Below are 27,037 nucleotides of genomic sequence, written 5' to 3'. Positions count from 1 at the left end.
CGTTCAAGAGCTCCTGACGCAATGTCAGTACTTTTTCCGAATTTTTCCATCACTCAAACCTGGAAACGTCATATTAACGTCCACCAGTACCGATGGCGGTTTTTTTTACCGACAAACCTGCCTATTCGTGACGTAACATCGCCCAGCAATTACTGCCATATGGCACTGGCCGATGGTAACGGAATAGAAGACCGAATCCGTTTTGCAGCCGCCCTAACGGGTTCTTGTTTGCTCGTTTCATGCTCGTTTTACAGGATCGACGATTCCGTGAGTACTGATAGGTTTTTTTTACAGTTCGTCGAGGCCATATGTCGTCTAATTAAATGGGAAATTAAAATGAAGTATCTCAAGGTGATTGGGCTGTATGAATATTCAGGCGATCATGAATTATTCCGATTATGAACATTGTGAAAGAGATTTATCTCGATCGGGAATTATCATTTCGTGTTTGGAAGAAGAGCAACTGAAGCGTCATAGAGATAATAATAATAATAATAATAAGAGAATTTATTCATGAAAATACATTCAATAAACTCTATAATACTGTAGAGTTTTATAAAAATATAAACTGTGCACAGTAATGAACATAAAATTTACTCTTTATACACCGCAAAATATATTATCTTCTAATTAAGTGGAACAAACGTGTGCTTCATCACAGAAAATGGTCGAAATCCTGTATTATATTTGTCGAAAATCCTGTAGTATATCTGTCGAAATCGTGATTTTTGTGTGTCATATTCTGTATTTCTCTTTGTCATATTCGTGTGTACATTAATAGTTCTGATTTATTATTTTATGTAATTTTGTTTTATCAAAGTCTATTATCCATTTTTTCAATTTTCTTTTAAATGATATTTTGTTCTTCACATTTTTTATTTCTTGTGGTACTAGGGGAAAAAGGATGGAGGTTACTCAAACAAACCCTATACCTAAAATGGAAACTCATCTATTTATTGAGGAAAAACTTGTACTTGTAACTTATTGTAAGAAAAAACCGCAATTTCATACTGAGTGGACAAAAGAAAGAAACTGAAAGTCGAGGCTCCAATAATTAAATATGACATTTCATGAATTGTAATTAATGTATGTAATTATTCGTAATTGAGAATTTTATTGATTTATGAATTCCCCAACAAAAAATTAATTACAATTCATGAAATATCAAATTTAATTATGGAAACATCGAGTTTTAATTTCTTTCTATAATTTTCGCAGACTCCTGCACTTTGTTAGAAATTGCGGTTTTTTCTAGTTCAAGTTTTTCCACGATAACTCTCCATCAGTTTGAATCATCCTGTATGAGGAGTCTCAGAGTTCATATGCTTGTTAAAAATATCTCCATTGATTATGAAAATACATTATTTGGGAATTTACTTCCTGAAAATAAATAATGATGTCGTCCAAAACTCCAAATGTCTACCCTCGCGTCGAGGACAGCCAATCAACCAAAATTCGTGATAACGTCTTGGCAAGGATGATCCCTGATGGCTCCCATTTCAAAGCAAATATTTTGTTTTAACTGGGCCAGAGAAGTTGGTTGACTAACATCAACTGAAAAGGTTTCGTAATTATTTAATTGGGCCCATTGTGCATATTTTAACCTTTGTTTCACCAATGAAAATTCAACTGAACAGTGGAAGGAGTCGATTCTTCTTTTGAAGTCGGTAATTACCGTCCCAGTTCTGTAATAAATAAGCTTGCTAATTTTTTCGAAACAGCAGTAAATTATAAAGATTGGTAGATCTTTCCAATGTAAAAAAATGGGCTTAATGCGAGATTACACTGAGGATGCGGTTCATGAAATGTTAGAATATACTGGGTGAATTTTTCAAGTTAAATCTCGAAAAGGAAACGTCTTACGGAAAAATATTTCTAATAAAAGTTTGATGATTTTGAGAGGGAACTCCACTTACGCTTAAACCTCTTTAATTTATTTTACCCTTGTGAGGGAATGAGTGCCAAGTTTGGAATTTTGAATGGCAACCTCTGTTTTTTATTGCAGATTCATATCCTACTGCAGAAAATATAAATGTTCACTTATCGTTACAGATGGCTCTATATTCGATTCCAAATAAGAAAGATTTATTTCAATTTTTTCTTTTCTTTCAATTGATGCACCGATCTTTGATTAAAAAGAAAAAATAATCTGACATGTACATGTAGTAAAAACAAACGGATTAGCAGGAAACGTCAGAATTTTATAATATTAATGGAATGGATACATGAATATCGTTCAGACGGAAAATTCAAATTCGATTACAGAGCCATCTGTGACGACTCGTGAAAAATTGTTCCTGCAAAACTTTTGTATTTTTTGCCGTAGAATAAGGTTTTGCTTTCAAAAACCGGGGTTACCATTTTAAATTCCGAAGTTGACCCCCTCCCCCACAAGAATGAGGAAGTAGGGGAGGTTTTAGCATAAGTGGACTTCTCATTTGAAACCATCAACATTTTATTCGAAGCATTTTTCCATAAGATGCTTCCTTTTCAAGATTCTTAACTTATTCAACTTGAAAAATTCACCCTATATAATTTCATAGAAATATTCATTGAGTTTTTCATTCATGATTAGAAAAAACTTTTTTTTCTTGAAATTTCAGATTTTACCTTGTAGCTCAAAAGTTGAGAGATTCAGGACAGAGGTTCATATAAGCTTTCCTCTTTAAAATCAACTGAGGGTTCTAACACTTAGGGATCAGCATCTCATTCTAAAATATCCTGTATATTCCAAAAAGTGAACTGAAAAAAATGTTGGGTGAACTTGAGAATATATAAAAAAAAAAATCTTAATGGAGATAACACGTGCAATTGTGGTTTCAGGATGCTATCAGAAGTGTGTAACTTGCACTAGAACTTACTTCTATTACCACTTTTATTATGTATTTTCAGTCATGTATTTCCTAGTAGATTTCCACATTTCAATTCAATTTCAGGTTTTATCATTTCATTATGAACGTTATTAAAAAATAGTTTCGTGTCTCTATGCCCTCTGGGGTCATAAAGTCCGATTTATGCATGATCCGATATAATAAAGCTCACTGTCAAGCAACTGGTAACCAAGCAATAAAAATACAATAACGAACTGAAATGACATGAAATATTGTCATCTCAAAATTACACCAACTGGAAAGAGTATAAAAGCCACCTAATCGAACTGCGCTAAAATATTTGTTGACATGATTTCCTGCATAGGTATTTTATTATTAATTTTTTTCGCAACACATCCTTATTTCCGTAAACAAATTGAAGGGCTTCGAAACTGCAAGGTGATCTGGTAATTATAAGTAATTATTGCACATTGATCGCTGAGTTTTCTGGTAATTTGATTTTTAATATTGGACGTATTGTTCTAGAAAGGCAATTATGAGCTTTCTAATTATTTTGATTATGGATGAATATGTTTACCGAATCCTAAACTAAATTATAGTTACACTCAAATGATTTATGACCTCCTCAATTACAAAATTTATGATTATAGTTGAAAAGACCCTCTTATTTAATTAATTACATGTTTTCCTAATTTTTTTTGATTGAAATGAATATGAATCTATATGTAGTTAATACTTTCACTTCGTTAATTGCAACATATGATTCAAACTAACATTATTTAGTAAGCTCCAATTTTTTTTTAAGCTGCAAGCGTTTATATTCATCCACAGTAGAAAAAAATCAACATATTAGTCATTATTTTACATTCTTCCCTCCGAACTGCAGCATTTCACATTCTTCTTATGTCTTTTGTTGGGCCTTACTTGCCAATTCGAATCTAAGAAGCTTACCCACTTTCAACGAAGTCTAACTTGTTTGAATTCATTTCATTTTTAGATTCTACGCATAAAAATTGTAAACTGTGAAAATGACAATATTTTATGTGATGTTTTTCCTAAAAACTTATTAGAATATGCGAAATCTTAAAAAAAAACTATTCATTTGTGTTTTTCCCAAAACCTATACTTAATAATATTTCACCAGAGAAAAAAAATCATGATTTGCATCAAACTGGTATATAAAGTCAGAATTATAATCTGACATACAAATTGCAACACCAAGAAGGCATTTTTTGACTGAATTTGGCAGAAATGTCTAACTAGTTAAAGGTTGTAATTGATCGAAAAACTTCAGAGTCATCTGAGAGAGTTTTTTTATTTGAATAAACATGCAATGAACATAGTTCTAACATTTTTTCTCGGAAACATAAAAACATGAATTTTATTGAATATATGTAGGATATAATATACCAAACACAACATTATGAGAATTTTGTACTTCTTGAAGAAATATTCGTTTCGAAGTAGGGGAATTTCCAACAACAAGAATTTTTCCTCGGGTTGTTTGTAACTTATACTTTATATGCAAAATATCACATGCTAATCGGCGTGCTACTTAGTATGCTCTCTTTTTCCTTAAAGCTTGTTTTATATCAACGGAAATTCAAAATTTACGTACACACATCACTTATCAACGTGAAAACAATATGAATCAGCCCATTGTTCCTTCATAAACATTCACACGTTATTGTTCGTAGGGAAATTTCGAAAATACAGAATTGAGTATGCAATAATTTGTGTCAAGGATTTTTTATAGGTAATAATTCATGCAGAAGGCTTATGCATTCGAAACTGTTTTGATAAATTATTGTTTATTCATGCATGTCGAAAAGTTGTTTGAAATAATACGGATGAACTATAACTTTTATCTTGATCATTTGGAAATCAACGTAAATTTAATCCATGATTAAGAAATAATTAACCGTGACAATATTGAGAAATTGCAATTATGAAAACATTGAGATTAATATGGAACATCAACAAGAATCGGAAAAAGTATGTGAAATATTTCCGATTGTGAAATTTTAAAGATAATCCCATTAAAATGTTTTTGAAGTCCATTAGTAAACCTTTCGATTATTTTAATTTCACAGTAGTTACTCAATTAATTTGGTATAAAATGTAATTTAATAAATTTGTTACTAAACTGCATTTATTAAGAATTCGATTCATGAGTTTTGAAGGCTGGAAATCAACACTATTATCTCCCAATTTGTGATTGATGCCTGCGCAACACATACGAATGTTCAAAGATGGTAAAAATCTCATGGAATTCTCTATGTCCCAATACGATTAATCCGAATGCCAATAACAAATTTCATCAGAATATGACTAGTAGAACTATTGAGATGCTGGTTATTTCATGCTTGCGCATAAGCAAGGCATAATCTTTTTCGTTAACATTGTTAGGTAGTGCCCCCAAGAATATACATACATAAAAAATCGGAAGAAAACCAAATGGACTGAAATTTTAGCGTACCCACCCTGTATGTCCAATAAAAGTTTATCACCATAGGGACCGTTGAATTTCAACAGGTATGCACGATTTGAATTCAATATGCGATATCGTTTTACAATGAAATGCATTTCTGATCGTATATGACTCACTTTTTCAACATTGTCGGTCGAGTCGGGGAATTCTCAGCAAGAAGTTTTTCAACAACTGATATAATATTGATTTATCACAGAATATACGTCGACGGACTCCGTAAAAACATTTTTATGTCTTCGCCTCACCCTTTTACATCATGGTGTTCGATTTTAGTGGTGCAACGGAAGATACACTTTGTTTTTTTTTTCGAAGGAGTCCGAACTTTTGATCTTTTACTTGTCATGGTGACAAAAGGGTGAGATAGTCATTTCGTGGACATGCAAATTTAAAATTTGACGCGGAAAGTCAGTTATACTGCTGGGGTTCATTTATAGGAGGTTCAATAAATGTGTGCCAACATTTCTAGAATCTGTAATACATTGAGAATTGAGGACATTTTATTTACTATTATACCAGTAACATAGCTGTTCCAAGAACTAAAAAGGATGCTAAATCCCAAGATTTTCTTTAAAGGTTACTGAGAAACTAAAATAAGTATGTACAACTCTTTATTTTCAGTGTATTATTTTCTGATCCATTCGCATTCGCCATTTTGTCACCGGTGTGTGGAGTTATCCACATCCACACTCCGAGTCAAAAGTAGAGCCCTAGCAAAACATGGTATATTTATGATTTTCAATATGGATATGGATTGTAATTTATTATTTGAATGAAGCAATACAGATTCTTGATAATTTCTCCTTTTCTCGAACATCTTTGAGCCATTCAGAGGGTTGTTACAGGAGTCATTTCTAGAAAAAATTAATTTATTTTTTAAATAATGGAGTACCGCTTGGTGGTAAACAGACAAAACTGAATGGAACTACATGTTCCATATAGTTTGTCAGTCCTCGGGGAGGAGGGTGAATGCGATTTTGAGGCTATTTTCTAGTAAAGAAACCATAACTTTTTTGGATGAAGGAGTATCGTTTTCTGGTAAACGAAGGAAAACTGAATGAAATGACATACTCCATATAGTATGTCAGCCCTCGATGAGGGGGGTAAATGCGATTTCTGGGGTATTCTCTAGTATAGTACAACATTCTTTTTTTTTTTTAATTAAGGAGTAGAATATCATAATATGTTCACCACATATATTTTCTAAATTTGTTTTCTAGGGAGGTTTGATACAGTATGTGTCGGGAGGGATGATACACGTATTGAACCTCTCTATACAGGGTGGCCATTTGAAAACGAAACAGACGAGATTACAGACGAAATAAAGTTTTTCGATAGAAATGCTCGGACAGGTCGATTTCTGTTTCGAGGGGGACAACTTAAGATGTAGGTTACGGACGCATAGCGCTTCAACCCTTGCTACTACAACCCTCACCCCCAAATTTTTGAATAGGGAAGATGAGTAATACCTCATTTGAAAGGTATTTTTATACTGATTTCAGCACAGTAATTGTTTTTTCATTTTATGCATTAGTTCTCGAAATATTCTTAACTAAGTATTTGAAAATGAAGTGGTGTTTTCATGGCACTTGTAGTGTTTTGTGAAAAATCGACATTTTGAGCTTCAAAACAACCATGACTGTGGCTTCCTTCCTAACTAACTAACGCATGAATATTTCGAGAACTAATGCATAAAATGAAAAAACAATTACTGTGCTGAAATCAGTATAAAAATACCTTTAAATTGAGGTATCACTCACCCCATCTTCCCTATTCAAAAATTGGGGGTGGGGGTTGTAGCAGCAAGGGTTGAAGCGCTATGCGTCCGTAACCTACATCTTAAGTTGTCCCCCTCGAAACAGAAATCGACCTGTCCGAGCATTTCTATCGAAAAACTTTATTTCGTCTGTAATCTCGTCTGTTTCGTTTTCAAATGGCCACCCTGTATATTTCGCAGCATCAGAAGTTACGAACAGACATTTCAAACATTGCAGGCAACGACTTCATGGTTCTCTAGGACGAGACGCCGAAAATAATGAATAGCAGTAGATGCAAGCTGGATCGTCATCTCCATCGAAGAATTGATTGCCATGCAGCTTGTGCAAGTGTCAGTAGTAAAATAAAAATATTTACTTGCGAATTATGTAGGAATTAGGTAGTGTTATGATAATCAAATATTGATTTCTCAATATTGCTTATTGTATTATTGTATCAAACCTCACTCTTAGTGAATCAAGCCTTCCATTCATAGGGAGGTTTGAGACACTTTGCACCAACAATTTCAAGAACTCATAATCAATGTTGAAATTTCCATTTTCAGTAATTGGATATTGCTAAATGTCCTTAAATTTCACTCTGACATAAATGGATTGGTAAATGTTAAACACAAATTTTTTATTACCAATTTTGTAAAAAATGTATCAACCCTCCCCAGTGTCTCCTACCATTTTCTGTGTACAACTTCATTGAAGTGAAGTATTGTTGCTATGTGGAGCTTTATGAGCCGCCGCCACATACTAAAAGCAGAAAACGGTACTCCTCCATTAAAAAAAAAAATGAATTTTTTACCCTGTATACCGGGTGTAACAGGATCATGGTACACCCTCGTATCTCCGTTAGTTTTAAAGGTAATAGATTGAAATTTGGGATATCCCATATACATAATAAGTGACACTCTTTGATCTATAAATGATTTTTTTTTCACTTCCGGTTTTGCCGGAAAGGATACCAACTTTCGATTTTTAAATGGAATACCCTGTATATTATTACATTTCGAAATCTGCATAATTTTGTGAATCCAATGATACCACATAAGTAACATTTCAAATGTAGAAAATTGTTTATATGTAATTTAATTTTTAATTTTCCATTTAAGTGTGCCATGATGGTTCCGATTTATTCCAATTGACCCGTCTAATACTAGAAAAATCGAAATCCCGTCAAAAATACTAAATTGCGTTTTTTATGAGCAAATAAAGTTCAACGTAATCGTTTTTGGGGTAAAACTCAATTTTTCAGATTTCAGAAATGTAATAATATACAGGGTGTTCCATTTAAAAATCGAAAGTTGGTATCACTTTGAAAAAAAATCATTTATAGATCAAAAAGTGCCACTTATTATGTATATGGGATATCCCAAATTTCAATCTAGTACCTTTAAAACTAACGAAGATACGGGGGGTGTACCATGATCCTGTTACACCCGGTATAATAGGAAACTAAATTTCGAACTGACATTTTTACGGAACCCCTTGGCATTTTCTGCTCATTAACAAACGTTTGGGAACATGCCCGGCCGAAATTTCTACCATCGTGACAAACTTTTCAGGGGTACGCTCAAGAAAAAAGAAAAGAATCATTGATTTAACGAATCTGTGTAACAAATATATCCCTTGAAACCCCGGCAAAACCCTTAAAAAAAAAAGAATCATTGAATCAATGAACCTGAGTATCAGATACATTTCCCTTAAAATCCCGGCATCTTACGCTTCCGCCTTCAAGAAGACTCCTCTTGCTCAACTATCCAATTTCGTCCCGTCTCGATATCCATCGTATCGCCGCAAATCCCCGTCTTAACTCTCTCCTCTCTATCTATACGGAACGCCAGGAGGCTATGGCCGATTGCGAAACAACAGAAATGCACCGTCGCCGAATCTGGATCGGAAATAAAACGGCCAACACGCGACACTGGTGTCAATAAACCCGTACGAAATTTCGTGATGCGTCTAACTCCTCTCCAGATCTATTTTCGATCGAGTTTAAAGGTTGCGATGGAATTAGGTTCGGGGCATCGGTTGCTCCGCGTTTGATAATAATAATAATAGTCCGGGAGCCAGTAACAGATATACATGACCAAGTTCCTCTCAAACGGTAATTAGTAGAATGCATCAGGTAATATTAATAAAAAGCCTCGTGAACGTCAGCTGCGACTCTGCTGGGGGGGAGAGCGAGCGGCGTCAGCCCCACGAAGAAAAAAAAATAAATTCAGTCATTTCCTCCCAACTGAAAATTTGTCAAATTGTAGGTAACCCAATATCTAGACGAAAAAATACAATCAGCTGGCATGGTGAATTATACGTCAGCTGGTGCCTCAAACATGAAAAAAAAAATAATTTCAATGACAGCTCTGACAGCGACTCTGATAATGAATCAGAGAGTGCCACACTCGCGAGAAAAGGACTTTCTCTAATTCTGTGGTTATTCCGTTCATTCTTCCACATCTTGTAGAACAAAATCGTGCGAGAATATATCAGAAACGCACAGTTTTCATGGTTATATTTTATTATTCTATGTTGGCACTCTGAACTTTCCGCTACGGCTTTATCTGTCAATTCATCAATTTGCCTTGAAGAAATCAGTTCTGCCAACCAACATTTTTCAATGCAAAAATCACTAAATTATATTTATGGAAATATTTCATTAATTTCAATGAAAATGCAATGAATTAGAGAAAATAATGTATAATACTCGTACAGAAGGCTCATTCTACCACTCGTTCATTCCAAAACTCGCCACTTCGTGGCTCGTTTTTGAATTTTGAACTCGTGGAAGAATATCAATGCCTTCTACACTTGTATTATAAATAACTATTCTCCACATGTTGCACAATAATATTTAGTTACTTCCACTCTCTGATTCAGTATCAGAGTCGCTGTCAGAGCTGTCATTGAAAATATAATTTTTTTTTTCATGTTTGAGGCACCAGCTGACCTATAATCCACCATGCTATAGCCAGCTGATTGTATTTTTTCGTCTAGATATTGGGTTAGCTACAATTTGACAAATTTTCAGTTGGGAGGAAATGACTGAATGTATTTTTTTTTCTTCGTGTTTGGGGGGCTGCCGCCGCTCTCCCCCCAACCGAGTCGTAGCTGACGTTCACGAGGCTTTTTATTACCATTATCTGATGCATCTCACCAAGTATCTCTCGAGAGGAAATAATCAACCAAATTTGCACCTGGCTCCCGGACTATAACCTTTATTGATCCCATAAGACATACTAATATGTATAAGTCAAACTGAAAAAATTGAATAACCCTAATACTATAACTAGGTAAGAAATAAGCTAGATATTCACTAACGGATTAATAGCATTTTTTTAGCAATTCACATTCTACCAACTTCTTGAACTTTATTGCACTCAACAGTTTAATAGAGACAGGTAAAAGGTTGTACAAAATAATGACCTGGTAAATAGGCGAACATTCAAATTTAGTTGTTACATAAGTTGGAATACATAAAGTTGCAATGTTTCTGGTGGAATAGTGAAGGAGTCCAATCGACAATCAGCTGGCAAGGTTATGGCATCAGTATTCTGGGATGCGCAAGATATAATATTCATTGATTACCTCCAAAAGGGCCAGACCCTCAACAGCGATTATTATCTAGCGTTATCGGATCGTTTAAAGGATGAAATCGTTAAATAACGGCACCATTTGAAGAAAAAAAAGGAGCTGTTTCATCAAGACAATGCGCCGTGTCACGAATGAATGAAAACAATGGCAAAATTGCATGAATTGGGCTTTGAATTACTTCTGCATCCACCGTATTCGCCAGTTTTGGCCTCCAGCGACTGTTTCCTGATCTCAGACTTCGAAAGAATGCTCACTGGAAAGAAATTTAGCGCCAGTGAAGAAGTAATCGCCGAAACTGAGGCCTATTTTGAAGCGAAAGACAAATCGTACTACAGAAATGGTATCGAAAAGTTTGAAGATTGATTAATCACTGTATCGCCCTCGAAGGCAACTATGTTGAATAATAAAATCGACTTTTGCCAAAAAAAAAAAATTGTTTTTAATTATGGTAGACCTGATGCTTTTCAATTGGCCGTTATGTAATAGAACTAATTTTTATTATTCATTCCATAACAATTGATGGAATCAAACTCATTAAAAATTTTTACGAATTTTTGCGATATTATTACATATCAAGTGAATATGAATACTAACATGTTGTGATCAAATTAAAATTAAGAAGAGCTTATAACCTATAGCAGACGAGGAGAAAATAAAGTCTACTATGGTGAAATAACTGAAACTGATTGACAGCATTCAAGCAGCATGTGAATATGTAGGTACGAAATTGACCAGAGAAATATGGAAAGCTGTAGCGCATTGAATATTGAGAGTCAAAAAGTGTATGGAAGAAATAAGAGCATTTTCGTTAATAAGTTGGGGTAATTTTTCTAGGAAAATTCTATTCGCTAAATTGAATAAATAATTTATTTTAAATACCATTCGAAGCAATACTGTTGAAAAAATCTTCACGCGATTCCAAAATGTGTTTATTTTGATTGAATCATTGAGATATGCAGCATCGTTAAAGTCCTGTTACTGAGATATTTGATCATAGGATTGTTAAGTAAATTGGATTAACGCATTATTCATAAATCAATAGGAAGAATTGATACGTTGCACAATGACTTGAATCAGAATATCCGATATTGAATGCTGCATAAAATGACACGTACCACTGTACCAAGCACTGTTTCAAACTGTCAAATCTCCCTAATGTTTTGTAATAATAAATTTATAGCGGCAGAATTTATTTCACGACATTAATCCATCGCTCTTGCTCAAAACTGGAAGGTTTCGTTATTATTTGGACTTTGGAGGGAGTTATGGACGTTATATAACTTGATTATTATTGGATGCTAATCTTGTTTCAAGACCGTCAACTTCGTTTCGTGAATATGTATGAATAAATTATGCATTAGGCAGGTTATGCTGATATTCTCCTCATTCGTGAGGATATGGATAAATCGGACAATCTATCGTCCTAGAATACTCACAAATTATTGTGGAATGTTTTTCTTCAATTTAGTTGAAAGTTGCTGGAAAAATGAAGTTAATGATTAAATATGTCACACTTTCACATAAATTCCCGAAATTAATACACATGTAGTTTCTTTGGTCAATAGTACAAGAAGTTATTTTTATCGCACGCTATTATCGTTAGGGCAAGCAGTAGTGCAGGAATTATGCTTTCTGCTTTAGACATATTTTTCCTTACAGTATTTCAGAACTAAGAAAAACTGACGATGTCTTCACCTGAAAACCATTTTTTATATACTGTCTATTATTTTGCAACCAATTTCAAATTTACATGCGTTTGTTTTCCAAGGAATTTCGGACAACTAATTCGGAAACTTGAATAAACACTTTGCGAGGAATTACCACCGAGTGGCTCTCCGCATATCAGTCAAACTTTGGTACCCATTCTTTTCCCCTCTGCTGCTCCTGCGATGACCAAACATTGTACGGGGTACGAATGTTGTACATTCATTTTATCTTCCCTTTTTTCGAAGCAATTGAGCAGCACTGTACGATTGTCGATAATTTTTTCATTCGCAAATTAAAAATATTTATTTTCTACAATGTAGATTATTATTTGAGGAAATTATGTGAAAACCCCATATAAATCGGTGATTTTAAGAAGAAATTTCGTTTTGAACTGAGCATCCATGTAGTGGTGCATTTGACAGCCAAAGATTGAATATCCTTTTTGTTTATCAATCTAGTGAAAGATTTAATGAAAAAAGTATATTTTCTTTTTATTATCGAAAAAACTACACCGCCTGCCGAATAGTATTGAAACAAACGCCACAAAACCATTTTTCAGAGGGACTGCAACTAGAAAGGAGAGCATTTTTGTAAAAATTCTGTAAAACAAACTGCACTTATACCTTTTAGAAAGTTGAGACACAATAGCGTGATAAATTGAGAGCTAATGGAATCAAATATGGATATCATTGTGTTATTTGAAATTAGTTGCCAAAGGTTCAACCTATTTGATCATTTCACCTCATAATTATTGCATTTACAAGGTACTTTAGAAAATGAATGCGGGGTAAATGACACTTTTCGAGTGCAGACAGTCGGTTAATTATTCACAGTTGTATAGAAAAATGCTTATTCTGCTCGACGATAATCCACATTTTCAAATTAATATGGAAATAACCATAGAGCTATTGCGATCAAGATAATTCGGTGCAGCGATCCTTGAAACGAAATAGGAAGTTATAAAATATAAGTGAAAGTCATGTTTGGCCGATTAATAAATAGAATAATTTCGGCCAATTGAACTGATTCCAGTTTAATTGGATTATGGCGACAAACTAGTTCCATCCGATCTGATCGGACGTTTTCCGTGTTGATTCGCATGTGACTAATTGCAGGCTATGCGTTACACTGATCATTTTTCACGCACTAGTTTCTACCTTGGTATTGTTGCTGGTCTTAATAATTTTTAATATTGAGGTATACATATTCCAATTTGAAATGCAGTATGAATTGTGTGACATGTTTATTATGGTTGGAGTGCAGTCGAATAACTTATTATTCTGAAAATTAATGGAGTATTTCTACGAAATATGAATGAGATTTTTTTTCGTAATACACACCTAAGTTACGTTTTTTATACAGACCTACCCAGTAGTCTTCTTCTGGCTTTGTTGAACAATATATCATAGGTAGATAGAGTGTTTCCTCTCTTTATCCACTCTTTATGTGATAACCAAAATTTTCTGAATAATTTGTAGTGACGTCTGCCCGAGAGGTGGCGTTATAGGAGTAGCGCCTCACTCTACTACGGCCCCGGCGGGTTTATGAGGGGCCCCGCGTTGCAGCAGAGTCACTTCTCCACGATGGTGTGTAAGGGTGTCTTAGGCAGAGATCGCTGAATTGCTGGATCTCTGGACGAAATACGCTTAATCCTTAAGGAGAGGACGCACCTAAGTCAACCACTTCTTATTTCAATGTTAAAAGGGGCGCAGCAATATTTTTTCCAGATAACTTTATTAATTACATAGTGGAATCTGCTATTATTCCGATACTCTACCTCAACGAATAGACGTTTTTTTTGCACTAACAACCAAAGGTGGGTTAACAGTTTCTGCCTTGAGGTACTGTAGTAGTCTTGGATGGTAAAGATAAACCAAAGATTTTTTTTAATTTTAAGGGGCGAAGGGTTAACATGCTGAACACCCCCATTTTTAATCAAGAGAATGCGCTCCTAGAAGTGATCAATACTATAGGGTGATTCTAAATTCCTCATTCTTCATTTTTAGAAAAAAAGTCCTATAAACATGGGCCTTCAAACGCCTCATTTTCGAGGTACAGGGTTTTGAAGTTTGATTCCTTTTTTCAAGTTTTTAACTCTTCCCTTCACAGGATATTCATCTTAAATGGCAAATCTACGGGGTGATATTTTTTCTGGAATAATACCCGGTTCTCTCCTACAGATCTTTTTTTCTCGTGGACCATTGGCAGTTTAAGAAAATGTAAAAAGAAACTCTGATCCAGTACTACTATTTTTGGTTTCTTGTAGATTAGTCATATCTGCTGCCGATTTCGAGAAAAAAATTCAATTCTCTAGGGATCCTCAAGAAAATACAAATTATTATAAAGATCCAGTTATAGTAAACTGTAATGAATAAATTAATTATAAGTTTTGTTACTTATTTACCGAATCTGTAGACAAGCTTAATAAAGATTCGATAAAATGGTATAATTATCACAAAAAGGTAGAACTACAAAAAACACCCTGTATGTCGAAAACAAATTTTCGGGTCATGTTTATAGGACTTCTTTTTTCTTAAAATTATATTCAAGGAATCCCTAATTTTCTTTAGTACCTCAAGTTCCCTGTATATGACTCTCATTCTTCGAGGATTATTTTATAATAGGTTCGGAAAATGAAGTTAGGTGATAATTGATGAAAGCTGTCCTAAAAGTATAAGTTATGATTGTGACTCATCACGTAGGTGCACCCAATACAGTTTTTTCATCATGGTGCATCACACAATCTGTAAATCTATAAGAGTGGTTAATGCCTTCTAAAATTAGATTTTATTTGCATGAGGAAGAACCCACTTTGATGATATCATCGAATTGAGTGCTTCGATCTAATAATAACTAAACGACAGAATTAAAGAAAAATAGGTATCGAGTCTGTTATTTGGGAGATGTTATTTTTACATCGCATCTATTATGCTAATTGATCTAGTTAGGAATGTGTAGATCTTCACAAATTATTTCTAATAATACTCCTTTGCATACAAATAAAAGAAAAAATTCTTCGCTCGATTTTTGTTGATAAGAAGTTCTCGTGAAAGTCAAAATAAATTAATGATTTGTAGGAATGTGTATGGAATTTGGATCACCACGTTATTTTTGTTATCAAAGGCTTCGCCTCGCTAGAAAAATACAGTTGTCAAAAACATATTGAACCATTGTTTGGATTGAATTTATTTTTATTTTATTTTTTAACTCAAAATTTGAAAAATCGGAACAAAACTAAATCTGCAAAGCAAAGTTGTCGACGAAGAAGAAAAAGATGTCGAGAAACGACCAGGTAATAGCGTGTATAGGGAAATGTAATAAGTCCTTCAGCGATGACGCCCATCTGATTTACGTCAATTAACGAGACGCCAGCCCGCTTGATGAACTGCCGCTAATAAGGAAACGCCACTGGGTCACCAGAAGGATGATTACACGGGAGTTTAGATAATTACGTCTTATTTAGCATAGTTACATCGGAGGCGGTATCGCAATGAATATCCTTGATAAGATTAAATTTCACCTAATATATCGGAATAACTGCTTGGATTTCACTTAATACGATTACATTGTAGCTTTTCCTGATTTTCTCGGAGCCGAGATGGGTTTTGATGGAAATTAGAAGCTGATTGGGTTGCTGATTATTTCAAGACGAATATTCGCTGAAAATAGAGACTACACATTCACAAATTATCCATTTATCTTTTTTGCTGATAGCGTGCACAAAGTTACACTTTTCCGCACGCTGCACAGTGGGGCACCCAGAAAGTTGGCAAAAAATCAAAAAATTAAACTCAGTGTCCAGGATTTTTTTGTATAGAATACGTAGTAAACCATCCTACGGATTAGATAATACCTTTATTTCCCCCACCGAACTTTTCAGTGACTTGTTAGTTGCTATTATTGTGACTGTATCAAAATATTTTTATAAGCTGTAAACTTTAGTTCATTGTGTACTCAACTTTTGAATAGTTAGTTTGTAATTATTTCGTAATAATTCTTGAAAACCAAATATGGCAGCTTCAACCTCAGGTAAGTGAAGATAATTGTACTATTTGAAAGTAATTATATTTTCAAATATAGTAGGTCAATGAGGCATTTTTAATTAAGATGTACAAGTGTTGAAATTTTTGCATGTCACGCATATATTTTGGATTTTTTGTTATGGAGCTCCACCAAATACCGCTTTCATTTTATATTCAATCGAAAGCTTGAGGAGTCCTCTTTGAAATATACTTGTCTTTGTTTGCCTTTTGTTGCCTTTTAACTCAAAAGGACATTAATTTCATGAGTAGTTTTGATACATAATGATAATGCAATGTAACCTGCCCCGGAGTTCATACTTGTTTATATTTATTTATTCAATTCATTTGTATGTTGGGAATGTTTTATGGAATAAAAAATAAAGTCTTATATACTAATATTAATAATAATACTAATTAGCAGCCCAAAATGTGGCCCGAAAAATATTTTAATTCAAGAAAGGTCTTGATACCATGATTTTAAATATGTTTTCAATTGAAGGAACTGAGTAAAGTCTATAGTTCAAAAAACTAATAAGTGTCTTTTCCTTTCTTTCTTTTTTTTTTTACTATTGTATTTTTGTCCACCCTGTACCAATTGGAATCAACATGTGATACATTTTTGGAATCAGCTCAGCTAGATTAATCGGAAAATTGAGACAAAATGGAGGTGTTCCATTTAAAAAAATGACGGTGACGTCATTACTCGAAAGTAATTATCCCTGTATATTATTTTAAAATACGGTAAATTAAAATAAAAAATCGACGTGTTTCGGGATTATTTCTTGAAATGGTCTATTTAGCTAAAAATGAATTTGTTCCATACTTTGCGGACACAGTGTAGAATACAAGAATAGAGTTAACGAAATTTGAACTTTTTTCATTTACTTAAATGAATAAATAAGAACTGAATATCTAACAACCAAATTTTCCCGATTTTTAATTATAAATTTATTGGTTCAACATAAAATATGAAGAAGGGGGGCAAAATTGATCGCACGCCCAAGAAAGAAAATATTTATGAAATAAAAAGTAACAAATGTGAAAGAATAAAACTAAAGGCGTATTGGATAAGTCAGTCTTGGTTCTCCCCTTCGCAGTCATAAATAATATACGACCTTATAACACAACCATCGAACGCAGCTAGTATAAGAAAATCTATAGGAGACCCGAAAAACATGGCTTGAAACTTCGGTATTGATCAAACGGTAGATTGGACTGGTGAAAATGTCAGATTTGTTATTATTTTCCCAAGACCTTTGATTATTCGTAAATGTTTTAGATAGGTAGCATTGGATTCAAAACTTCGTCCCGTTCCATCCATCTTGAATTCATAAAAATAACATCTCGGAAAAAAAAATGATTACATTGTTTCAAAACAAGATTTCTTTCCTACGGCAATTCGATGCTTCAAGATCTGCATTGACGTAAAATCATTAGTTCCAGTTTTACAATATACCGGGTTAGTGTATAACGTTAATTTGGTAGTTAATTTCGAAATTAAATTCAACCAAGTAGAGCTTTACGGTAAAGTAACCTTATTCCGACATTCTTCTCTGTTTCGTCATTTAATTCCTGTTTAAGAATTAGTCCCTGTTAGTTGTCTTCTGAGCAGCGGGACCAGATTGAAATATGGTGTATCTACTAAACTTGCCGCAGAAATCTACTAAAAATCTACCAACACCGTTCAGAAATCTATTAAAAATCTACCAACACCGTTCAGAAATCTACTAAAAATCTACTAATATATTTTTTGACAAAATTTCACAGATGGCGCTGCATTAGATTTTAACATTATTCAGAATACACTTTAATCTAATGTCCCTTATGGTTAAATTCTACTTCATGAATAGGATAAACAGTACAGATGCGTACAGATTCGAAAATAAAACAAAATTTTATTTCAAAATTTAAACGACAAAAAAAAGGAAAAAAAACCGAACAAAAACAAATAGGATCAAAATAGCAAATATAAACAAACAAATTTATATATTAAATAAACAAAAGGATATAAATAGACATAGAAACTAAAATCTTTCAGATAAAAATAACATTAAATAAAGAAATGAAATACTACAGTTGAACATAAAAAAAATAATTGAAAAATCAGTATCAATCTGCAGTCAAATCATCGTCTTTAACATTCATATATAAATTTTCAGTATCCATCGAATCGAGCATATTTTTTGTAGGTTGAAAACGACAACAATCACCTATCTCTTTAAATCCTTTAGCATGTTATAATAATGCAATATTTTTATTTAGAAATCTGTTTCTATTTTTTGTTTTGATGCGGTTAATACCCGAAAATATTCTCTTGCATTTGGCATTCGAAATCTGAGATGTGCAGCCACCCAAATTTGTCGATGAAATTCCAGTTAGACATATTTTTTTCCACTTAATAGAATACCAAATGTGAGATAATGGTATATTTTCTACGGAAGTTTACACACCATCCGTTTTTAATGAGGCACCCTTCGGATATTTCATCATTCTTCGTATTTATTCTCAGCCGACAGCCCCAACGAACTTTTATGATTTTATTATGTTTAAGTAGATACATTCTTCTAGAAACACGTAGAACATAGAACCTCAATGAGAATGAACAATGAATTGATTCATAGGAACAGTCTAGACATCGGAATTTCCATATTCCCAACCGTCTCGGTTATATTTTTTGAAACTACCAAAATCTACTGAAATCTACCAAAGGATTTCTTCCTACTAAAAACTCCATGAAAATGCGAAAAATCTACTGAAAAAGTAGATTTCTACTAAATCTGCTCACACTGCTTCTGAGTAATATATTGAATGCATTCACTAGAGCCAATTGGAATATTTCCGTTTACTTGATAATTATGTTCCAAAATATCAATTTTTTACTTCTTACTGCTCATATGCTTCTTCACATGAAGGTCTGGGTTTTTTATTTTGCTTTTTTCGAAGGTACTGCCATCTTATTTTGTGATTCATTTCTGATGAGAAATTATTGTATTTTCTGTAGTATATTTTCGTAGGTAAGATTCAAGAAGAGGAGACAAGCCATATTCGAAATTTATAGGTTATGTTTGAATTTATATTGTTATATCTGGTGTTTCATCATTGATTGATTTATAATTTAATTAATGAGCTATGAGACAAATTTGCAACAGATTAAATACTGCAGTATCAAGAATAGGCATAGCTTTGATGATAGCCAAACTTCGGAACGAAAATGGCACCTGAAGAAGAAGAAATACTTTTGTGAATTTGTCATGTAATATGTAAGATTTAATTTAATCTGAAAATATTTGATTTATCCTATATAACATTTCATAGCTATGATTTGACAATCATATACTCTACTCAGGTATGTTACTTTCTTTGATTTTTGTTCCATCGCACCTCCATATTCATATTCATTTGGTGAAATGTTTCGAATCTCATTTTTTCAAGATCCATTCTACTTTATTCCACTTTTTTCTCTTTTCAGTAGTTGCACTATTTTCTTCATTTCATTGTATTGATTTTTTTGTTCATCTGTTTGATTTTCCCACCAAAATACTTCTTCGTTTCCTGAAATTTAAGGTCTAGCCAGCGTTTTTAACGACTTCTTCAAGTTTTTTCTTGCCTCTAGTATAATCTCATTTTTTTCTATAAATTGCTTCTGCAGGCCACTCACTGTTGTCATACTGAAATGATCAAATTCACTGCATTATTTATGGTAAAATCCTTCATGGTACCTACTCAATTCGTAGGATAAATCGGTTAAATGATGCTGGTATTTCAAATTTAACTGTTAACACTCAATAAGTCCTACGCCTTACCAGTACAAACACTTTTATTTTTCGAACTTCAACTTAATTCGTCAACAAAGCCAACTTCAGAAGTGACACAGTACTTCAACGCTCTTTTAATTTTTCTGTAGAAAAATTCGTCTTAGAGCCTAATTTATTTCTCAGGAGCAGCTTTTAACCGTTGTTGTAAATGAAGCAGTCTGAATAACTCTTATCAGGTCATTGATTTGGTTGCTAAATTTTTTTTTACCATAAAAAAAACAATGTTATCATCTGACCAAACTCATTTTTATGCATTTTTGGAACAACAACAAATGCCGCTTAACCTTCAATATCTCGGTTCAGACTAACTCTGAGTGAAATTTTGATACGCATCTTTTGAAGCTAGGTACTAGGTACGAGAAAAAAGAGAGGTATAAACAGTGACTTAATAAAACACAGTGGCGACAATACGTACAAATTGAGCCTAAAACTGGCGAACCGTATGGCTCAACCATAGAATACATTTGACTGAACTGACCCGACACTTCGTCAAAATTAAAATTATTGGGACTGATAGTATTCGATTTTATATAGAACAAATTTATTCAACTGAAGAATACTACAGTGATTTAATGAAATGAGCCTCAAATCCCAAAAATCAGGTAATGAATGTAAACAAAAAGCCGCAACATTCAGGCTCAGAAACCGGCAACCAATCAAAAACGGGAACACGCGTGTCGCCACTGTGTTTTATTAAGTCAAGTATACTGTAGGGGTATGGAACTGATGGTGCCATCTGCCTGCTAGGCTCGGGAATTATCGAGTGACGTATTATAAGTATTTCTTATACTTAAAGGAATTCAATGCGGGATTCGGATCTGCAACATCTGCAGGGATAAATATCAACTTCTCCATACTTATTATGATACAACTCTAACCAAACTGCAAAAATTTTGAAATTACGGTTTTTTTTAACCGATTGCCCTCAACCACATCTCGAACCCGCCCATGCAGAAGAACCTGGGATTTCATCTATGATCTTACTTTCACCTATGGGGTACGTACGTGGTTCCCACCCTACCTTGTCGACTACCTGCTTTGGAAAAAGGTTTGCCCGTCTCTTTGCGCTTTTGACCGATTGATACGGCATTGGTGACTGAAATATTCCCTCTGTAGGGTCCAAGTTTCTCGAAACGGAATTGCAATCAGTTATCTCTGTGCTCTTGGTGCTTCCGTTGGGTGATTGTTTTGTTTTGTGGGTAATTTCTGAAAGACAGTTGATAAAAGCAGCCACTCACTGAGGTATGAGAAAAATTTCATTTCCATAGAGAACAATGTTGAGGCAATGAATTTATAATGTTAACAGAAACATTCGCCTTGAATGTTCCTAACCTCTGTTTTCTTGTTAAAGTAACTGATCTCATTGAGATTCTCACTTTTTGCACTGGATTACTATGAGTAAGGTTATTGGCATATTGAGTATATTTGGATTTAAGTCAATCTTCAAATTCTTTCAAGGATGTATAGTTGAACATAACCAACGAGGTCAAACTGAGAATCGAAGTTATGACTTGACCGATCACGTGAAAATGTGACTTGATATATAAATTCCAATAAAGAACATTGGATTGACTCGCTCTCTACTTGATAGAAATTCATTAAATCGAAATTAAATAACACTTCTGTTTCCACCTTTCAATTATGTAAATGACAATTGTTTCGCTACACAATATAGCTTTTTTAAAATTTACAGTTGTTCAAAAAGTGAAATCTGAAGATGTCACTCTGTATAGCGAAACGATTGTTATTTATACAATTGAGAAGTGGGAATAAAATAGCTCTCATTTAATTTCGGATAATGAATAGTTGGTAGTTTTTTTTTCAAATTCCAATTTTTCCACTTCTCAGTTTTGTGTTTGATCAAGAATAGAAAAACTCGAAAATCTATGATAAAGCTCTTAGCTCATAGAAAACGAACGTCTACCTGTCGAATTATTTCTTATGAATCTATATTTCCCTTGGAATTGTTATTTGATATCGATTGAATTTCTTCTAAGTAATAAAACTGACATTTTCAAATTGACCTACGTTCGACTGTTCAAAAACTGCTTCGGTTTCTAGTTTTTTTTTAACTCTGTTAAATTTCTATTATTTTTTTCATTATTATTGTTTTCGAAAGAATATCACTTATAGGTTTTTCAACGAATTGGTTTTCAGTTTTCATTGCTGGCATCAGGGAAATCGGAAGACAATGAAGAAATCTGGAGCATCAAGTTCCAAAAAAGTTGGATCAACATCAGGTAGAAAAACTTTTTGAAGCGTTTGCAAAATTATATTTTTCTAATATTGACATCAGAATATATCTATATCAATTAAGTATACCTACTATTTTTTTTGTTTGATACAAAAAAGTTATTCATTGAATATCTACAGGGTGATATCCATTACTTATCAATCTCATTTCAATTCAGTGACTAGTAATGTGTTTCATAAAAAATCTGATATTGATAAGTAAGGGAAATAACTCTGCAGATATTTAATAAATAATGTGGGTCGAACAAAGAAAACCATTATTCTGTTAAAAAATAACCTACTTTTGTCATTTGCTATTATTGTGTGTGTCAATTCCAAACAATCACACTAAATAATGAAATAATTTTGATCAATGATACTGTGACTACTAAAACAATATTTGTATGCTTCTTTGAGAACTTCAATAAAGAAACTTATTTGAATCGTTATATTGAAAATTCAAAGTTTTGGAAAAGTCATGTATGATTTACGATTATGAGGTTTCATTTCTGGATGCACGAGAAACTTCGAACTTTGAACTTTTGTTGAAAGAGTATCGCTCCTCATTCTTTTCGTATGAACAACTTCTGTGTACTTTCGTTTATTGCAAATATTATATCTGTTGGGCTTATTCTGAACAATCATAATAAAGTTATAGAAAAAAACCTTAATTTCTTTCACGCCTCAAAAGAAATCAATTTAAATTATAGTTCAGTGAATTGGATTGAATTGAATTCGTGCAATATATGTTGATGGCATAATAAAATGCTTTATGACAATCGAAATTACATTTCAGTATTACAAATCTATAATTTCGACTAGTATGATTCGAACTGTGTTTATTGGTATTAGTCACTATTTTCTGAGTAAGTATGATTTTTGAGAATTAGTTGTCCAAGTTAATTTTCTGCTGAAAGATAATACTGAAATCTTTTCTACGCTCTCATGAAATCTTTTTTACTATCACATGTTATACAAAACCTCATCACTGCTGTGATACTATTTTGTATAAATTTAGAATGGGGATAATAACCATTCTGATTTCATTCTGAAGCTTTCATTCTACTCTAAAACTGGTTGAAAGCATGCTTCAAAGCTATTATAGATACAGGGGTGGGATAACCCCATTACAGATATCCAACTTTCTTATCGGCCCGACGATAAAGTTGATTCTTTTTCTGTCAGTTGAAATTGTTTTACAAACAACTGAACTATTTCTGAATCGATAAGTACCCTAGGTAGGAAGTAAACTTATCGGAACACAAAATTATCAAGGATTGTAATAAAGATATTGTGCGTATGTTGTTATTATTTTGGTTGAAATATTGTCTTGTGAAAAATATTGTTGTCATTTATTGATTATGTATAATCGTGTGTGCAGTTTTATTTTTTGTTTATATTTCATTTGCAGAGGACAAGAAATAGGAAATGTCGATATGAATTATATTCATATCACATACCAGTTTATTTGCTCAAAAGCTTTTTCAGAAATTCACTTTTGAATAATTATCGAATCTCATATACAGAATTACGTTTTTCATTGAATGGTAGTCAGTAAATATGATATACCTTGTTTCTACTCCACTGGTCGCATATTTTCTCTCTATCTCCTTCTATTCTACTCAAAAGCTTCTAAACAATCTAAACAACCCTTCTGATGATAAAGGCGTTTTTGGAACCAACGATATATGTACTGGCAAAATGAGAATTGTTCAGTACCTCTTACTCGATCATTCATCAGGATTTGAACTTCCTCAAAAAACATTCGATGTTTATTTGCGATATTTCATTTCTGGCTATCCTGATTTGAAATGTTGCTTCTGATTCAACCTCCTCTGACCAATCATGCTCGGCAAATCCATTGATTCTGAAGGTTAAGGTGAACGGTTGATTTGATAAAATTTATTGTTATTCTGGTAACATGCAGCCTGGTATTATCTTGTTGAAACATAGCCTTTTAAATAATGGCAAGTTATAATCAATATGGTGTGATAACTTCTGAATGAAGCATCGGTCTGTCATGTTCTCTGTGATAAGAATGTATAGTGATCTGCTACCATATGCAGAAAAATCCTATACAATAACGCCTACAGTGGGGTGAATATATGTAGTACTACCATACAATTTAGGACTCGTCATCAAAGTTAAACATATTCCATTCTGACTCTCCATGACCAAAATGTTTTGTCGATGTTCGAATGTGAAAAGTAGCTCCCAGTAGAGAAAAAACTATTACGTTGCATTCTGCGGTATATAGTGCTACCATGCTCTTCAAACCATTGGTTTGCTATTGCCTGGTTGTTGGCAAGTATGCCTTTAAAAGCGATCTAGGAGATGTATGGTTTATGTTCTTTCTTTGGATCAGTTTGCTCTATGTTGTATTGTTCTAACCTGCTTCAGTCTCATCATTCATTCAATAATGAATCACTAACTTCTAACGCAAAATAATATATGTATTATCAATATATTGTGAATCAAGAATGACTTCTACTGAACTCTATCATGAATGATAGCCTACAAGTATGTACCTTTGTTTACAATAACAGTTTATCATTCAATTATAATTCAAAAATACTCGTTGAAGATATCGAACAAGTATTGGTTCATAAGCAATGAACCAAATGTACTTGTGAATGGAATTATTTCTTTGAGGTTCAACCTTGAACCGTCGTCCTTTATGTTCTATGCTCGTTCACATCCAATTTAGTATGTAATAAAATTTTACTGATGCTCATAGAAACTTGCCGATAGACCCTCTTCAAACTACCCTACTCTCCACTTAATGCACAACCTGGTGAATTTTGCACAATCTTAGCATTTCGATAGTTTCAATGAAGGCTTATCCACAAGTGTTCTACAGATATTGCAGACCTAATGAGACCTTATATTCTGGAAAATTAAACTCTTAATAGTAATCCTGAATATTCAGTTACTAATCGTAATGGGATAACCTAGGAAATGATTATTTGAAAAGCTCGCATTCAGAGATTGTCGAAAATTTGTTCGTTTCTGAGTTTGGCCGCTGCCTTCCATAATGAGACATATTAATTAAAGAAGGAAAAGGAAGATTAAAGCCACTTGCTTTCAGGGAAAGGTAAACGTAAAAGCATATCCTTCAATTCGTATTAATAATGATAACCTTGAACTTGCGAGATAACACATATTGAAATGAAATCAGCTGTTCTGATTATATTGTTATTGTACAGCAGAAGTACAGTCCCATTTCGGTCAAACAATTTCAAAGCAATCGGTCTATGCGCGGATAAGTAAAAGTTGAAAATGAATTCAAGTGAAACTTAATACTTGAAGAATTGTACATTTTCCAGTTTAACGCGGCAGACTTTCAATATTGGAACCCTTTCCTTTTTAACTAGCTCATTAAATTTCCTCTCTGCTTCACCTGTGTCTGAGAAGCGTGTCATCAACGATGGGTTCAAACCATGTCATCATCCCCTATTAGTACTGCGTTGGATTTATGTAGGCATAACTTCTCTAACTTGAGAATTTTTCCAAATTCTTGCGTTGTGGATGGATCCAGACCAACTGACATCAATGCTTGTGAAGATTTCTTTAATGTCACATTTCCGCGTAAATTTTTGGTTTCAAAAGTCCTATGTGGGTGCAAGTAATCATTCCAATCGCTGTTGCCATAGTTCCTCAGCTTGCACAATTTCATCAAAGGTAGTGGGGAATTTTATCCACCGATCGGCCTTCTCAATAATTATATTATATATGTATATTCTTTTGAGAAAAAGCAATACAAAAAAAAATAACCAAAAAGAAGTAATGAATGATATAGTTTATAATTTCTATTCGTATTGATCCATTCCAATAAAATTATCTGAAACTGAATGGGTAGCTTGGAAACCACCATTAAACTCGAAAATTGAACAATAATTCGCCAAGTGGTCAATGATTTCTTGTTTCTTCTATGCCACACTACCATAGTGTGATTTCAATCGAATGACATTTGAAGATCATAGCGTTGATTTGAATCAACACCAGTTTTCCTAGGAAGATTGAAACTTGAAACTTTCTCTAAAGGATCAACGACAGTTGAAGACGTTACAAGAATTCCATTCGGAACTCCAAATTTCCTCTCACATTCAGTAGATTGAAGGAAGGTATAAATATATAAAGGTATGAGTGACTGTAATCTGGCAGTTGCAGTATCTGGGAGGGGTAAGATACAATTGGAAATAAGTTCGGGAAGAAATGAAATTTATTCCAAGATTTCTTGACTGCTGCCTGTCTACGAATATGAGGCGGAAGTATATGTGATAGCACTGAGTGGTATCCATTGTTGAGCTGTGGATCTAATGGTTCACTGATAATTTTTCATAGAAACGTTAAGATGTGCATCAATTTTATGAACATGAGCACTATTGAACTAAACAGAACAACAGTATTCAGTAGCAGTTAAATTCAAGACCAAAGCTGATAGGAAGATGAAAGAGAATGAGAAGACAAATTTTCATCAATCATGTGTTCCCCCAGCAGCCCTATAGTTAACTGCTCACCTGAACTAACCTTGCTTTAAAAAAAAAAGAAGAATACCACAACCTTATTTGGTGATTATCGTGAGATA

General features: G+C 33.5%; 1 protein-coding gene across 5 annotated transcripts in view; it reads left to right on the top strand.

Annotated features, from left to right (window-relative positions):
* The window catches only part of LOC123673676 (serine/threonine-protein kinase tricornered), a 185,229-nt gene that overhangs the window by 90,864 nt on the left and 67,328 nt on the right, over positions 1–27,037 (top strand). For 2 of the 5 annotated variants that reach the window (XM_045608271.1, XM_045608270.1), the window contains one exon: positions 22,375–22,457. The exons of the other annotated variants lie outside the window; for them this stretch is intronic. In XM_045608271.1, coding sequence (XP_045464227.1) covers positions 22,375–22,457 — 83 coding nt within the window. The remainder of the gene's footprint in view (positions 1–22,374; positions 22,458–27,037) is intronic. 5 annotated transcript variants of the gene reach the window in all.

The sequence above is a fragment of the Harmonia axyridis genome, chromosome 2 (assembly GCF_914767665.1).
Source record: "Harmonia axyridis chromosome 2, icHarAxyr1.1, whole genome shotgun sequence".
Classification (NCBI taxonomy): domain Eukaryota; kingdom Metazoa; phylum Arthropoda; class Insecta; order Coleoptera; family Coccinellidae; genus Harmonia; species Harmonia axyridis.
The sequence above is the reverse complement of the archived record's forward strand: the minus strand, read 5'-3'. Positions and strand labels throughout refer to the sequence as shown.